Raw genomic sequence first — 16,694 nt, 5'->3', positions numbered from 1 at the left:
CTCGTTACCGATCTGTCATTCAAACAAGGCTGCCGCACCTAAAATCCTCGGATGAGTTCCTGACACCCAGACCTGTTCTACAGTCTGCCCTTTAATGATGTACTCGTTCCCTACTTTGACCCTCGGGTTCAGGAGGCCTTTGAGGAGCTCAGCAGAGTTGATGCCCATCAGGTAGGCAGCCTTATCTGCACCTGAAAGTAACAGCAGGAGAATCCAGACACAGAACCTCAAAGGAACAACAGCAAATCTTCCTCAGAGTTCAATTAGAACGTGTCTTACTCTCTGTGCCGTCCGCCTCGGCCTGCTCCTCTCTTTGGCGCTCCTTGAACTTCATGTTACCAAAGTGCATGATGGCACCAACGATCTTATAGCAGCCGTACTTCTCTTCGGGAGTGAAGCCCAGTGTGTCCATGGCGTGCTAAATCATTGCACAGGTACAGTGACAGATCAGTGTCAAAGTGATTCCTTATGTCTGTTTAACCATTTCAGAACCAAAGTCAACATTTTTAGTATAGTCTTTGAATGCAACCAAAGAAAATGGAAACAAATCCTTGAGCTGTGACAGTTGATTGAACATGTCTAACAGCTATTCCCTTTAAATCACTTGAACTTGATCTAGAACATCCAAAATCAGACAAAACTTCCACACCACTGACTGTCCACTGACCATTTACAGTTCAGCCAAAACATTGTTTAATTATATTTAACAAGTTTTATTCAAGCAACCAACAAACATTAATGTAATCAACATAACATCTGTTACATCAGTGAGCTTCAGCTCCTCCCCGTCATTGAGGCCTTCCACTGTGGTCACTCCCTGAGAGCAGAAGTGGTAGTCGTAAGGGTTGGTGGTCACCAACAGCATATCTGCAAGACAAGAAACAATTATGCTCAGACATCATCTTAGTATGCCTTTGGGTACTCGGTTGTTCCTCATTATGAAGTCTGATTTTGGTCATGGACCTGTCCCTTTGGGTACTCGGTTGCTCCTCATTATGAAGTTTGATTCTGGTCGTGGACCTGTCCCTTTGGGTACTCGGTTGTTCCTCATTATGAAGTCTGATTTTGGTCATGGACCTGTCCCTTTGGGTACTCGGTTGCTCCTCATTATGAAGTTTGATTTCGGCGGTGGACCTGTTCTTTTGGGTACTCGGTTGCTCCTCATTATCAAGTCTGATTTCAGTCGTGGACCTGTTCCTTTGGGTGCCACACTGTAAGCTTGCTCCTCATATGCTTGGTCCTTTGCCTGTATCTGGGGTTTTGAGTTCTAATGCCGTACATCTGGCACTGCCCCACTCTTTTGAGGGGGACAGTTTTATTTGTTGTTATCTATCGTCCACCTGGTCGTTACTGTGAGTTTCTCTGTGAATTTCCGGACCTTTTGTCTGACTTAGTGCTTAGCTCAGATAAGATAATTATAGTGGGCGATTTTAACATCCACACAGATGCTGAGAATGACAGCCTCAACACTGCATTTAATCTATTGTTAGACTCGACTGGCTTTGCTCAAAATGTAAATGAGTCCACCCACCACTTTAATCATACCTTAGATCGTGTTCTGACTTACGGTATGGAAATTGAAGACTTAACAGTATTCCCTGAAAACTCCCTTCTGTCTGATCATTTCTTAATAACATTTACATTTACTCTGATGGACTACCCAGCAGTGGGGAATAAATTTCATTACAGTAGACGTCTTTCAGAAAGCGCTGTAACTAGGTTTAAGGATATGATTCCTTCTTTATGTTCTCCAATGCCATATACCAACACAGGGCAGAGTAGCTACCTAAACTCTGTGCGTGAGATAGATTATCTCGTCAATAGTTTTATATCCTCTTTGAGGACAACTTTGGATGCTTTAGCTCCTCTGAAAAAGAGAACCTTAAATCAGAAGTGCCTGACTCCGTGGTATAACTCACAAACTCGCAGCTTAAAGCAGATAACCCGTAAGTTGGAGAGGAAATGGCGTCTCACTAATTTAGAAGATCTTCACTTAGCCTGGAAAAAGAGTCTGTTGTTCTATAAAAAAGCCCTCTGTAAAGCTACGACATCTTACTACTCATCACTAATTGAAGAAAATAAGAACAACCCCAGGTTTCTTTTCAGCACTGTAGCCAGGCTGACAGAGTCAGAGCTCTATTGAGCCGAGTATTCTTTTAACTTTAACTAGTAATGACTTCATGACTTTCTTTGCTAATAAAATTTTAACTATTAGAGAAAAAATTACTCATAACCATCCCAAAGACATATCGTTCTCTTTGGCTGCTTTCAGTGATGCCGGTATTTGGTTAGACTCTTTCTCTCCGATTGTTCTGTCTGAGTTATTTTCATCAGTTACTTCCTCCAAACCATCAACATGTCTATTAGACCCCATTCCTACCAGGCTGCTCAAGGAAGCCCTACCATTAATTAATGCTTCGGTCTTAAATATGATCAGTCTATCTTTATTAGTTGGCTATGTACCACAGGCTTTTAAGGTGGCAGTAATTAAACCATTACTTAAAAAGCCATCACTTGACCCAGCTATCTTAGCTAAATATAGGCCAATCTCCAACCTTCCTCTTCTCTCAAAAATTGTAGTTGTAAAAAATGACTCCAAGATTTCTCACAGTATTACTAGAGGTCAGGGTAATGCCATCCAGAGTAAGGATCTGGTTAGACACCATGTTTCCAAGATTTGTGGGGCCAAGTACAATAACTTCAGTTTTATCTGAGTTTAAAAGCAGGAAATTAGAGGTCATCCATGTCTTTATGTCTGTAAGACAATCCTGCAGTTTAGCTAATTGGTATGTGTCCTCTGGCTTCATGGATAGATAAAGCTGGGTATCATCTGCGTAACAATGAAAATTTAAGCAATACTGTCTAATAATACTGCCTAAGGGAAGCATGTATAAAGTGAATAAAATTGGTCCTAGCACAGAACCTTGTGGAACTCCATAATTAACTTTAGTCTGTGAAGACGATTCCCCATTTACATGAACAAATTGTAATCTATTAGACAAATATGATTCAAACCACCACAGCGCAGTACCTTTAATACCTATGGCATGCTCTAATCTCTGTAATAAAATTTTATGGTCAACAGTATCAAAAGCAGCACTGAGGTCTAACAGAACAAGCACAGAGATGAGTCCACTGTCCGAGGCCATAAGAAGATCATTTGTAACCTTCACTAATGCTGTTTCTGTACTATGATGAATTCTAAAACCTGACTGAAACTCTTCAAATAGACCATTCCTCTGCAGATGATCAGTTAGCTGTTTTACAACTACCCTTTCAAGAATTTTTGAGAGAAAAGGAAGGTTGGAGATTGGCCTATAATTAGCTAAGATAGCTGGGTCAAGTGATGGCTTTTTAAGTAATGGTTTAATTACTGCCACCTTAAAAGCCTGTGGTACATAGCCAACTAACAAAGATAGATTGATCATATTTAAGATCGAAGCATTAAATAATGGTAGGGCTTCCTTGAGCAGCCTGGTAGGAATGGGGTCTAATAAACATGTTGATGGTTTGGATGAAGTAACTAATGAAAATAACTCAGACAGAACAATCGGAGAGAAAGAGTCTAACCAAATACCGGCATCACTGAAAGCAGCCAAAGATAACGATACGTCTTTGGGATGGTTATGAGTAATTTTTTCTCTAATAGTTAAAATTTTGTTAGCAAAAAAAGTCATGAAGTCATTACTAGTTAAAGTTAATGGAATACTCAGCTCAATAGAGCTCTGACTCTTTGTCAGCCTGGCTACAGTGCTGAAAAGAAACCTGGGGTTGTTCTTATTTTCTTCAATTAGTGATGAGTAGAAAGATGTCCTAGCTTTACGGAGGGCTTTTTTATAGAGCAACAGACTCTTTTTCCAGGCTAAGTGAAGATCTTCTAAATTAGTGAGACGCCATTTCCTCTCCAACTTACGGGTTATCTGCTTTAAGCTACGAGTTTGTGAGTTATACCACGGAGTCAGGCACTTCTGATTTAAAGCTCTCTTTTTTAGAGGAGCTACAGCATCCAAAGTTGTCTTCAATGAGGATGTAAAACTATTGACGAGATACTCTATCTCATTTACAGAGTTTAGGTAGCTACTCTGCACTGTGTTGGTATATGGCATTAGAGAACATAAAGAAGGAATCATATCCTTAAACCTAGTTACAGCGCTTTCTGAAAGACTTCTAGTGTAATGAAACTTATTCCCCACTGCTGGGTAGTCCATCAGAGTAAATGTAAATGTTATTAAGAAATGATCAGACAGAAGGGAGTTTTCAGGGAATACTGTTAAGTCTTCTATTTCCATACCATAAGTCAGAACAAGATCTAAGATATGATTAAAGTGGTGGGTGGACTCATTTACTTTTTGAGCAAAGCCAATAGAGTCTAATAATAGATTAAATGCAGTGTTGAGGCTGTCATTCTCAGCATCTGTGTGGATGTTAAAATCGCCCACTATAATTATCTTATCTGAGCTAAGCACTAAGTCAGACAAAAGGTCTGAAAATTCACAGAGAAACTCACAGTAACGACCAGATGGACGATAGATAACAACAAATAAAACTGGTTTTTGGGACTTCCAATTTGGATGGACAAGACTAAGAGTCAAGCTTTCAAATGAATTAAAGCTCTGTCTGGGTTTTTGATTAATTAATAAGCTGGAATGGAAGATTGCTGCTAATCCTCCGCCCTGGCCCGTGCTACGAGCATTCTGACAGTTAGTGTGACTCGGGGGTGTTGACTCATTTAAACTAACATATTCATCCTGCTGTAACCAGGTTTCTGTAAGGCAGAATAAATCAATATGTTGATCAATTATTATATCATTTACCACCAGGGACTTAGAAGAGAGAGACCTAATGTTTAATAGACCACATTTAACTGTTTTAGTCTGTGGTGCAGTTGAAGGTGCTATATTATTTTTTCTTTTTGAATTTTATGTCATTCAAAGCGCATATTAAACAAATATGTAGGACTGCTTTTTTGCATTTGCGCAATATCTCTAAAATTAGAAAGGTCTTGTCTCAGAGTGATGCTGAAAAACTAATTCATGCATTTATTTCCTCTAGGCTGGACTATTGTAATTCATTATTATCAGGTTGTCCTAAATGTTCCCTGAAAAGCCTTCAGTTAATTCAAAAATGCTGCAGCTAGAGTACTGACAGGGACTAGAAGGAGAGAGCATATCTCACCCATATTGGCTTCTCTTCATTGGCTTCCTGTTAATTCTAGAATAGAATTTAAAATTCTTCTTCTTACTTATAAGGTTTTGAATAATCAGGTCCCATCTTATCTTAGGGACCTCTTAGTACCGTATCACCCCAATAGAGCGCTTCGCTCTCAGACTGCAGGCTTACTTGTAGTTCCTAGGGTTTGTAAGAGTAGAATGGGAGGCAGAGCCTTCAGCTTTCAGGCTCCCCTCCTGTGGAATCAGCTCCCAATTCAGATCAGGGAGACAGACACCCTCTCTACTTTTAAGATTAGGCTTAAAACTTTCCTTTTTGCTAAAGCTTATAGTTAGGGCTGGATCAGGTGACCCTGAACCATCCCTTAGTTATGCTGCTATAGACTTAGACTGCTGGGGGGTTCCCATGATGCACTGTGTGTTTCTTTCTCTTTTTGCTCTGTATGCACCACTCTGCATTTAATCATTTGTGATTGATCTCTGCTCCCTTCCACAGCATGTCTTTTTCCTGGTTCTCTCCCTCAGCCCCAACCAGTCTCAGCAGAAGACTGCCCCTCCCTGAGCCTGGTTCTGCTGTTTCTTCCTGTTAAAAGGGAGTTTTTCCTTCCCACTGTCGCCAAGTGCTTGCTCACAGGGGGTCGTTTTGACCGTTGGGGTTTTTCTGTAATTATTGTATGGCTTTGCCTTGCAGTATAAAGCACCTTGGGGCAACTGTTTGTTGTGATTTGGTGCTATATAAATAAAATTGATTTGATTGATTTGATTTGAGTGTGTACCCTGCATTTCATGCCTCAGGGCTGAAACCTGTTCAGTCTAGTTTTCTGTCCCCATCCCATCTGAGTTGTGGATGATGCAGCAGCCTTCACTATTAAGTGTCTTACGGCTGTGTACCATCAGAGAAAGGGGTGTCCCTTTTTGTTATTTCGGAGGGTTGCATCCCTGAGGACTGTTCTGGGGATCTGCCAGTAATATGTATATGTCGCGGACATGAACAAGCGAAGCTCTTCAGCATCTCATTTAGGTCCTTCAGACATAATTGTCAATAAATGCTTCTGGGCAACATTAGCATGGCTAAAAAAACATCAGCTTCTAGAAGCCCCCAGACCCCCCAACTACGGCCCTCTTAACCCTCCACCATTTTCAGCATTTTTTCTTTATTTGTGTCTCACATGCCTGGGAAGTCCTCACCATCTCACTTAGGTCCTTCATACTTTAAATAAATGTAAATGTTTCTGGGCAGCATTAGCATGTGTGCGCTGCCTTTCACTTTAGTGTTCTGGGGTTCAATGTTGACTCAACATTTAGCATTTCCTGTTTCAGTGTGGACTGTGCACTGAATTGCTGTGAGAGCTCCTCTATTCATGTGAGATCTCCTTTCTCTTTTTTATTTTATTTTATTTTATTTTTTTGAGACAAAAGTTACACTAAAACTTTACAGAGGAAAAACATAGCAGCACAAAAACAACATAATGAAAAACAGGTGAATATCCTCTGTTGTAGCCCATTTGACATTTCCTGTTTCACTATGGACTCAAAATTTAGCACTTCCTGTTTGGGACACAGTGTACCAAGAGGGAGCTTCTCACCTCTCTATGGCGATTCACTCGTAATATTTTGGACATATGTCTGTCATCCCTTCTTTTTGTTTAGGCCACCCTCATGTTCCTGTCTGTTTTGGTGGTGGGGAGTGGGGGAGGGGGTCTGTCACAATTCACATCTCTGGTGTCTGATTTCTTGGGATTTTTGATAATGCCATTACTGTCACAATCCTTGTTTTTTTTCTCCCAGTGTCTTGTTTTGAGGTGTCCTGCGTCTTTCTCTGTCTCATTGCCATTGAGTGCTCTTTCTCCGTGTCCTCTCTCTGGCTCCCTCTGGTGTCCTCATGTTGCACTGTCTGGTTTTCCTTACACGGTTTTGATTCTGGTTTTGATGCATCCTTTTCCAGTGCCCCCCTGTGTCCTTCTGTTTGCTGCGAAATCCTGGTTCATGTCCTGGTTTTCTACCACTGGTTACCCGGTTTGTCCCTCTGTTCTTCCAGGATATTCCTGAGTATTTTGCTTCTGTCTATTTCTGCTCAGGAAGCACAAAATTATCCAAAAGGTTTTGCTTTGATTTTAGAAAAATTTAGTCTACAAAATGCATTTTTGAAAACATTTGATGAAACATTGTAACAAAATGTTACAAAATGTTGCAGTAAGATGCTCTATGTATGTTTCCTAAAGGCCACAACAGAGTGTTTTAGTACAATATTTGACAGAAGTTCCCAGTTGGTGTGAAACTGTTATTTTGTTTCATATCAGGGCACAGCAGGATTTATTTGATTAAAAAAATAATAAAATCAAAGTCATGAAGTAAAAACTGAAACATTATTAATACCCATATATTTGACCATATTGTCACTGGAATTTAAAACAGAACAATCTTTGCACAGAAACACAGCTTCTGCTGACTGACTAACTACATCCTAACTGGCTGCATCCTGATTGGCTGGCCACATCACTTACATAATTTCAAACTTAAACCATCACTGCAAAGCTCTCTCTGATAACTGAAGAATTATAGATTTTTTAATTTAACCAGGTTAATCCCATTGAGATCAAGATCTCGTCTACAAGGACGACCTGCACAATTTAAAGTTTCCAGTCCACCTAACCTGCATGTCTTTGGATATGGGAGGAAGCCAGCGGCACCCAGAGGAAACCCACACAAAAACGGAGAGAACATGCTACCTCCACACAGTAAGGCCACAGGTAGGAATCAAATAAATTCCGAATTATAATTCAAAATTTCAATTTTGCCATTATTTTGCTACTCCTGATTGGATTCCCATGAATGTTAACATTAAAAGTAGCTCCTGTAAGTGACTGAATGCTTTGTATTTTGAGGTTTTAAGGTATATTTTGATTTCCTTTAATCCTTTGCAAAAAACGCATTTTATACCCCTGATGTTACAAAGAACGGTAGCAACAACATAAAATATGAACAATAACACAACAACAAATAAAAACAATTACATTTTCTCAGCATTCACTTCCAAAGTTAAGGCCTTTCTAGTGGCATTATGACTCCGTTGGAACTTGAGTGTAGAGGGAAAATCTCTTGCATCTGGTGGTGGAAGAAGAAAGCCCTCTTCAGCCTTTAGGCTGATGTTCAGGTCCATAATGTCCAGAAATAGGCATCCCGCTGCAATATCTATCTGCTATTCACCCATGACACTAGCTCACTTTATATTCATATTGAGAAAAAAAAAATTTTTTTTTTGAGACAGCATTTTTTTTACAACATAATTAGACATGCGTCGTCAATATCTTCCATATTTACTTCAATCACTCCATTTATCCTATTCATTGCGTATCAAAAGTACTTATCCATCATCCTGATGGCGGAAAGCCTGGAGCTGCTCCTTGAAGACCTGACCGGGTTCTGTCGTTTGCCGGTCGCCCCATCTCCTGTTGGAACGTCATGTCATCCGATTAATCTGTTCCAAAAGCAACAGCATTTTTTTTCAGCACCGTCACTGGTAGCTCTCTCTTCGCCATGTCTGTTGCTGCCTCTTCAGCCAAGTTGTAGATGACTGTCTGGCCGGGAAAGGTGTCTGAAATCTGATGTTGTTTCCTTTCAGCGCAGTTTTACCTTTTGTGTACACTCTCCGGTTCCTCAGCAGCTCTGGTGCGTCGTCATGGTCCAGGTAGATTCACTTTCCTTCAAAATCAAAACCATTTTTCCACCTGGCTTGTTTAATGACCTCATCTCACATCTCATAGCTTGAAAACTTGACCACAAACGATCTCGGCGGAGCTCCAGCCGGGGGTTTACTGGCAAGTGCATGATGCGCTATTTCAATATTTAACACCGTTGATGATGGGAGCTCCAGACCTTTCATTAACAAACCCTCCACAAAATTTATCACGGACATTGCGCCATCTTTGGCTCCCTCTTTGACCCAGTGGATCCTGACACTGTCACGTCATGACCCTCCCTCCAAATCCACCAATTTAGCCTCTGTTTGCATCTGAAGTTTCACTAACTCCACTAAAACTTCCTCCGAGGACTGGATACAGGGTCTCGGCTGCGTCACTTCGCTCCTCTGCTTCCTCCATTCATTTGTCAATTTTCTTAAAATCCTCTCTAATGACATCAAGTTGCTTGCTAAAATCCCATCTGCATTCCCGGAACTCTGTCAGGATTAAGCCCAGTAAATTGATCTGCAGCAAATTGAGGATGTCCGCGAAACTGCCATCATTGACAGGTGTGAAAGCAAAATAATTTTCTTCATGTGACGCTATGTTTATTTGATATTGTGTTCATCACTGTGGGAATGCACTGTGAAATGTCCTTGCTTAATCCACAGACTGTTCATGCAGTTTGCGCAAAACTGTCACGTTTCTGTCTGCCCCAGAGTGACACAGAGTCTGTTCCAATTCCATATTCTGATCGTGGCTAACTGCAACCTTGAGACAAAACATTTTTTGTGGGAATTCGTCTCTGCACAGCCAGTTTCCAGATGAAGTAATTTTCAGATAGCTACCAGTATCAGTTTGGGTAGATGTTTTGGTAGAACTTGTGCACAAACACCATCCTGACATGTGTACATAAGGGTACACAGTGCTGATACACACACACACACACACGCTCAGACCCTTGCTGTATGCTGTTCGTTGGTGTGTCCAAAGCGCTTTGTATAATAAACCTGTTAATTTTGACAGTCAACCTCCTGACTCATCCTTCCGCAGACAGCCAAAGACCGCTTGGTCCAAAGTTTGAAATTTTGCCTCCACACAGGGAACTCTCACAACTAAAGTTGACATTGCCTGTCTCCAGGAAACTTGGCTGGCAGACAGCGGTACCATCCAGGAAGCAACTTACACCTTCTTTTGGCAAGGAAAGTCCTTGGATGAATTCCGTCAGCATGGTGTTGGTTTTGCTGTGAAGAACACCCTGGTCACATGCATTGAGCCACCGTCAACTGGCAGAGAGAGAATCCTTGCCCTCCGGCTTTCAACATCTTCAGGTCCAGCCGCCATCATCAGTGCATACGCTCCAACCCTATACTCCAACCTAGAGGAAAAAGACCAGTTCTACGAGTCCCTAGACAAAGTGATATCTGGGATTCCCAGCACAGAAGGCCTCTACCTACTCAGGGACCTCAACAGCAGAGTGGGTGCTGATCACAAGGCCTAGCCCACCTGCCTATGTGTCTACGGAAGGGGCAAGATCAACGACAATGGCCAACGACTGATAGAGCTGTGCTGCTATTATGGCCTATGTGTGACCAACACCCTCTTCAAATGCAAGGATATCCACCAGGTGTCTTGGAGACACCTGGGGTCCTGCCACTGGCACCAGTTGGATTTAGTCATCACCAGGCATGCAGACCTTGCCAGTGTTCTCCTCACCCCCAGCTACCAGACTGTGATACAGATCACTCCTTCATGGCCAGCAGGGTGTGCATAGCTCCAAGGAAGCTGCCCCACTCCAAGAAGAAGGATCGCCACATATCAACACCTGCTGTGTTGGCAGCTCAGAAAAAATGCAGTAGTTCATCAGCCAGTTGCAAGAAGCCCTCACTGAAAATACACCAGAAGGTGAGGAGCATGTCCGAGATGCTGTGTACAAATCGACCATCAATGCCTATGGGAAAAAGAAGCACAAAAATGCAGACTGGTATGAGGCCCACTAGGAAGAAATGGAGCCTGTGACTGAGGCCAAGAGGAGAGCCCTCCTGGCCTACAAGGCAGCGCCCACTCATAAGACATTAGAAGCCCTCAAAGCTGCCAAGAGAAAAGCCCAGCAAACTGCCCACCACTGTGCCAACTCATACTGGCTGAACCTCTGCAGCAGTATACAGACAGCTGCTGACACTGGAGATGCAAGAGGGCATCAAGAAGGCAACAGGCCCACCCACCTCTAGGTCTGCCCCACTCAAGTCAAACACAGGAGAAGTCATCACAGACCAGGGGAAGCAGCTGGAGCACTGGGTTGACTACTGTTTCAAGCTGTATGCAACCCAGCAGCCACAGCCCTCGAGGACATCCCAGATCTGCCAGTCATGGAAGAGCTAGACATGTCACCAACCATGGAAGAGCTTGGAAAAGCCATTGACTGCCTTGCTAGTGGGAAGGCTCCAGGGAGCACCAACGCTCTTCGGAATCTTCTTCTCCATTCTCTTCCAGTACACCTTGAAGGATTAAAGCAAGGGAGTGTACATTTACACCAGGGTCAATGGCAAGCTCTTCAACATCGCCCTACTCCATGCCAAGACCAAGGTTGTGGAGGTAGTCATCCATGAGATGCTCTTTGCCAATGATGGAGCCTCGACATCAAACTACAAAGACATTCTGCAGCAGCTTGTTAGTTGCCTCTCTCACGCCTGATAGGAGCTCAGACTGACCATTAGTCTGAAGAAGATAATCGTCATGGCGCAGGGCACAGTTGCTCCCCCTAACTTTGATATTGATGGGTGCAGCCTGGAAGTCGTGGAGCACTTCGCTATCTTGGGTCAACCATCTCTAACTCACTTTCCATTGATGCAGAGATGAACAGCAGGATTGCAAAGACAGTAGCAGTTATGGCCAGACAAGCACAGAGTCTGGAACAACTCCAGCTTCACTGAGAAGATAAAACTGTGTGTCTACCAGACCTGTGTGCTCAGCACACTCCTCTACGGTAGTGAGGCATGGACCGCCTACGCCTGACATGAGAAAAAGCTCAACAGCTACCATCTGAGGTGTCTTTCTTCTGCATATCGGATGGCAGGACAAGGTGCCCAACACAGAGGTACTGGAACGCGCCAACATGAGCAGCATGTTCACCATTCTTGGTGAAAGGCACCTTCCTTGGCTTGGCTACATCAGGAGAATGGATCCAGGCCACATTCCTAAAGATCTACTGTACAGTGAGCTCGCAGAGGGCACTCCTTTGGCTGGCTGACCACGCCTGTGCTTCAAGCATATCTGCAAGAACAATATGAAAATATTCAGCATCAATGTCAACACGTGGGAATGTGTGCAGAGGACCGTGCAGCGTGGCACCTTACTGTCAGAACAGGTGCATAGAGGGCTGAGCAGGAGAGGAACCAAGGTCTCGCTGAGCAATGAACTAGGAGGAAGGCGCGACAGCAGCCGCCTCAGCAGGCATCACAGTACACGTGCAACAAATGCAGCAGAGATTATCACTCGTACATTGGACTGATAAGCCATTCATGCAGGTGCAGATAGAAACAAAAGACAAAAAAATTCCTGTATATTTGTTTTGTCAGTTGTGTCTGCAGCATAGCCCAAGCAGAGGGTCACCACTTTGAGTCTGGTCTGCTTGAGGTTTCTTCCTCAAATCATCAGAGGGAGTTTTTTCTGACCACTGTCGCCTGTGTTCTTGCTCTAGGAGTTGGTAAGGTTAGACCTTACTCGTGTGAAGCACCTTGAGGCAGCTTTGTTGTGATTTTGTGCTATATACATGAAATAAATTGAAACTGAATTTAATTTAAAAGTGTATTAAAAACCAAACAAACAAAAAACTAAAAAACAATCTGGATGCTACACCATCATGTCTTGCAGATGGACGGATGCCAGGAGGATATTTGTGTATTGTAGTGACCAGGCTACATCTTTGAGACACAGATTCACTATAAAAACCTTCCAGTCACCAAGCACAAAGTCAAATGTGATTTCACTGTGTTGTTTCTGTCGGCAGCAATATCCTATGCAAATTAATGTCTGTCAACAGAATTTGCGGTTTCTATATGTTTAAGACTTTTTCATGTCTGACCAGGTGTTAACATGCTCAGAGGCAACGTGTACACAATACAGACACGTGGGGTCTCTTTCATATCACCCATGAACCCACAGGTGGTAGCGACCACCGGTTCGCACCCATATACAAATGATCGACACAGATCAAAGCCTGTCTTGCTGTTCTTCCTTTGTTCATTGAAACAAAACATTTCCTGCTTCATTGCTTACCAACTCGTATAATTGCTGTATATCTGAAAATAAAGTCACTCTATTCACTCCTAGCTCACTCTGGTGTGTCAACTAATTTTTCTCATGCTCTACATATCTCAGGCACTGAGATATGTAGAGGTCTTACTCAACAGCACGTGGCCGGGCACCAGCCACTACCTCTACAATATATATAGTATATACACACACACACACACACACACACACACACACACACATATATATATATGGGTGATTCTTTAACTACGGGCACTATTGGCCTTGTAAATGTAATTTCCACCACACCATTGCCTTACAATATAAAGCGCCTTGGGGCAACTGTTTGTTGTGATTTGGCGCTATATACATGTGCTCTGATGTCACTGTTTATTTCCATAGAAACTACCCAAACAATCTTTCATACAAACTGTTTAAAGGGACATTAGTGTTGTGGTGGAAATTACGGCAATAGTGAGGGACAACTACATTTTGTTTAAAAAAAATCACAACAGTTGTATGACATTGAATACCCCAATTATGTTTTGATTATTTTACTGATATTTTATTCAGAGATATTTTAAAACATTAGAAAAAACGTTTTTTTACCATTCATTTTTATCATTGAAGATCAAAAGTCTGGGTGTGGGACAAGCACAAAACGGCAGTATTTGCATATAATGATGCTGAAAAAAGGTGAAAAAGTCATCATAGACTACTAGAACAAATTTCTTAACACACTTTCATTGTAAAGATAACTATAAAAGTGTGAAATTTCCCCTTTTTTCCTGTTTTTCATACAATATGATCAAAGGACATAATAAGTATATATATATATATATATACACACACACACACACACTGTCACCTTTAAAACATCATTCACTTGAGTCTCATGAATGTCACAAATTGCTCTGTGAAAATTAATGACAGCATGCACACAATGCAATGCAACTTACTACACCTTAAATAAAGTGACATAAAATATACAATGACATGGATAAAATTCTTCTCTATTACCCATGCATAGAACAGGAAACTTAGCTATTATATGTGTGTACACACACACACACACACACACACACACACACATATATATATATACGAGGGCTGTCAAAGTATAGGTCCTTTTTATTTTTTCAAAAACTATATGGATTTCATTCATATGTTTTTACGTCAGACATGCTTGAACCCTCGTGCGCATGCGTGAGTTTTTCCACGCCTGTCGGTGACGTCATTCGCCTGTGAGCACTCCTTGTGGGAGGAGTCGTCCAGCCCCTTGTCGGAATTCCTTTGTCTGAGAAGTTGCTGAGAGACTGGCGCTTTGTTTGATCAAAATTTTTTCTAAACCTGTGAGACACATCGAAGTGGACACGGTTCGAAAAATTAAGCTGGTTTTCGGTGAAAATTTTAACGGCTGATGAGAGATTTTGAGGTGATACTGTCACTTTAAGGATTTCCCACGCAGTGGGATGTCGCGCAGCGCTCCCAGGCGCCGTCGTTTTCAAGCTGAAAACCTCCACATTTCAGGCTCTATTGATCCAGGACGTCGTGAGAGAACAGAGAAGTTTCAGAAGAAGTCAGTTTCAGCATTTTATCTGGATATTCCACTGTTAAAGGAGATTTTTTTAATGAAAGACGTGCGGACGGATTGCAGCGTCGGCTCGCAGCCGCTGCGACGCTCCGCCACAGGAAAAACACCTCCGTTGGAAGCCTTAAGGACAAGTTGGAACATGTCCAGCTGTTAAACAATTTCTCATATACTCACTCCACTGAAAGCCATCAAAAGCCGCCTGGATTTTACAAATGGTTATCAACACCGAGGTGTTTTTCCTGTGCCGCCGCACCGTGCCGGCTGCGTCCCGACGCGCGGACCTGTCCACGCGTCTTTCATTAAAAAAATCTCCTTTAACAGTGGAATATCCGGATAAAATGCTGAAACCGACTTCTTCTGAAACTGCTCTGTTCTCTCACGACGTCCTGGATCAATAGAGCCTGAAATGTGGAGGTTTTCAGCTTGAAACAGGCTGACGACGGCGCCTGAGAGTGCTGCGCGACATCTCGCACCATGGGAAGTCCTTAAAGTGACAGTATCACCTCAAAATCTCTCATCAGCCGTTAAAATTTTCACCGAAAACCAGCTTAATTTTTTGAACCGTGTCCAACTCGATGTGTCTCACAGGTTTAGAAAAAATTTTGATCAAACAAAGCGCCAGTCTCTCAGCAACTTCTCAGACAAAGGAATTCCGACGAGGGGCTGGACGACTCCTCCCACAAGGAGTGCTCACAGGCGAATGACGTCACCGACAGGCGTGGAAAAACTCACGCATTTGCACGAGGGTTCAAGCATGTCTGACGTAAAAACATATGAATGAAATCCATATAGTTTTTGAAAAAAATAAAAAGGACCTATACTTTATTGACAGACCTCGTATATGTGTGTGTGTGTGTGTGTGTGTGTGTGTGTGTGTGTGTGTGTGTGTGTGTGTGTGTGTGTGTGTGTGTGTGTGTGTGTGTGTGTGTGTGTGTGTGTGTGTGTGTGTGTTTACACATATGCACACAGGTAAGTGAGCCAGAGGTTATGCAAGTGACTGTCTGTCTGAAGGTAAGGTACATGGCAGTACTGATCACTGATTCCAGATCTGCCTCAAAATTTCCTTGAATCTCTTTAACACTTTTACTTTATGACATCACAGTTAGTTGGCCATCATTACTCCAGTAGAGTATAGTAACTTTGAACAAGGTACCTTGTAGTTCTGGTTTGTGGTTGGACAGGATCTGGTAGTAGATGTGGTAGCTTCTCTCTTGTGGCTGCTGAAACACAACTCTTGACTTCTCTAAAAGATCTGACAGGGTACAGATACATTTAAGATCATATTGTGTGAAATCCAACATGAAACTGTTCAATACATTAAAGTATTAAAGGATTTGTGTGACAAATCGGACACGATTTGCCTCAACAGGACTCACAGATGTTAATGTCAGCAGAAGCCAGCTTCCCTGTCGGCCCAAACTGAATTCTGATGAACTTTCCCTGAGACACACAGACAGAGATGGACACTCAGTATCACGATGAACACAACCACACTCCAGCCTTTGTCTTCACCATAATCTGCGGACACTCACAAAGCGTGATGAGTTGTCATTGCGCACAGTCTTGGCGTTGCCGAAAGCCTCCATGGCTGGATTGGCTTCAATGATCTGGTCTTCCAAAGATCCCTGATTTTACAGAGATATTTGTGTCAGCTTCATGGCATCAACACACCTGTTCTGTCAACTTCAACAAACAGCAGATTTTATGCCTTTTGTCTCTTCATGCACATACGAGGTCTGTTAGAAAACTATCGGACCTTTTTATTTTTTCAAAAACCATATGGATTTGAATCACGTGTGATTGCATCAGACAAGCTTGAACCTTCATGCGCATGCGTGAGTTTTTTCACACCTGTCGGTTGCGTCATTCGCCTGTGAGCAGGCTTTGTGTGAGCACTGGTCCACCCCTCTCATCTGATTTTTATTGCGAGTAAATGTCTGAATGATTTGGAGCTTTGCTGCATCAATTTTTTTCCAGAAACTGTGAGAGACATCCAGG

The 16,694-nt window shown here is 42.4% G+C and overlaps 1 protein-coding gene across 1 annotated transcript in view; it reads right to left on the bottom strand.

Annotated features, from left to right (window-relative positions):
* The window catches only part of LOC117511945 (myosin-7B-like), a 239,631-nt gene that overhangs the window by 156,414 nt on the left and 66,523 nt on the right, over positions 1-16,694 (bottom strand). The window contains exons 7-12 of the mRNA XM_034171880.1: positions 16,229-16,321; positions 16,073-16,136; positions 15,850-15,948; positions 764-867; positions 280-418; positions 17-191 (exon numbers count right to left, since the gene is read on the bottom strand). Coding sequence (XP_034027771.1) covers positions 17-191; positions 280-418; positions 764-867; positions 15,850-15,948; positions 16,073-16,136; positions 16,229-16,321 — 674 coding nt within the window. The remainder of the gene's footprint in view (positions 1-16; positions 192-279; positions 419-763; positions 868-15,849; positions 15,949-16,072; positions 16,137-16,228; positions 16,322-16,694) is intronic.

This window comes from Thalassophryne amazonica, chromosome 6, assembly GCF_902500255.1.
Source record: "Thalassophryne amazonica chromosome 6, fThaAma1.1, whole genome shotgun sequence".
NCBI lineage: Eukaryota > Metazoa > Chordata > Actinopteri > Batrachoidiformes > Batrachoididae > Thalassophryne > Thalassophryne amazonica.
Note: the sequence above shows the minus strand (reverse complement) of the source record. Positions and strands in the feature narration are given on the sequence as shown.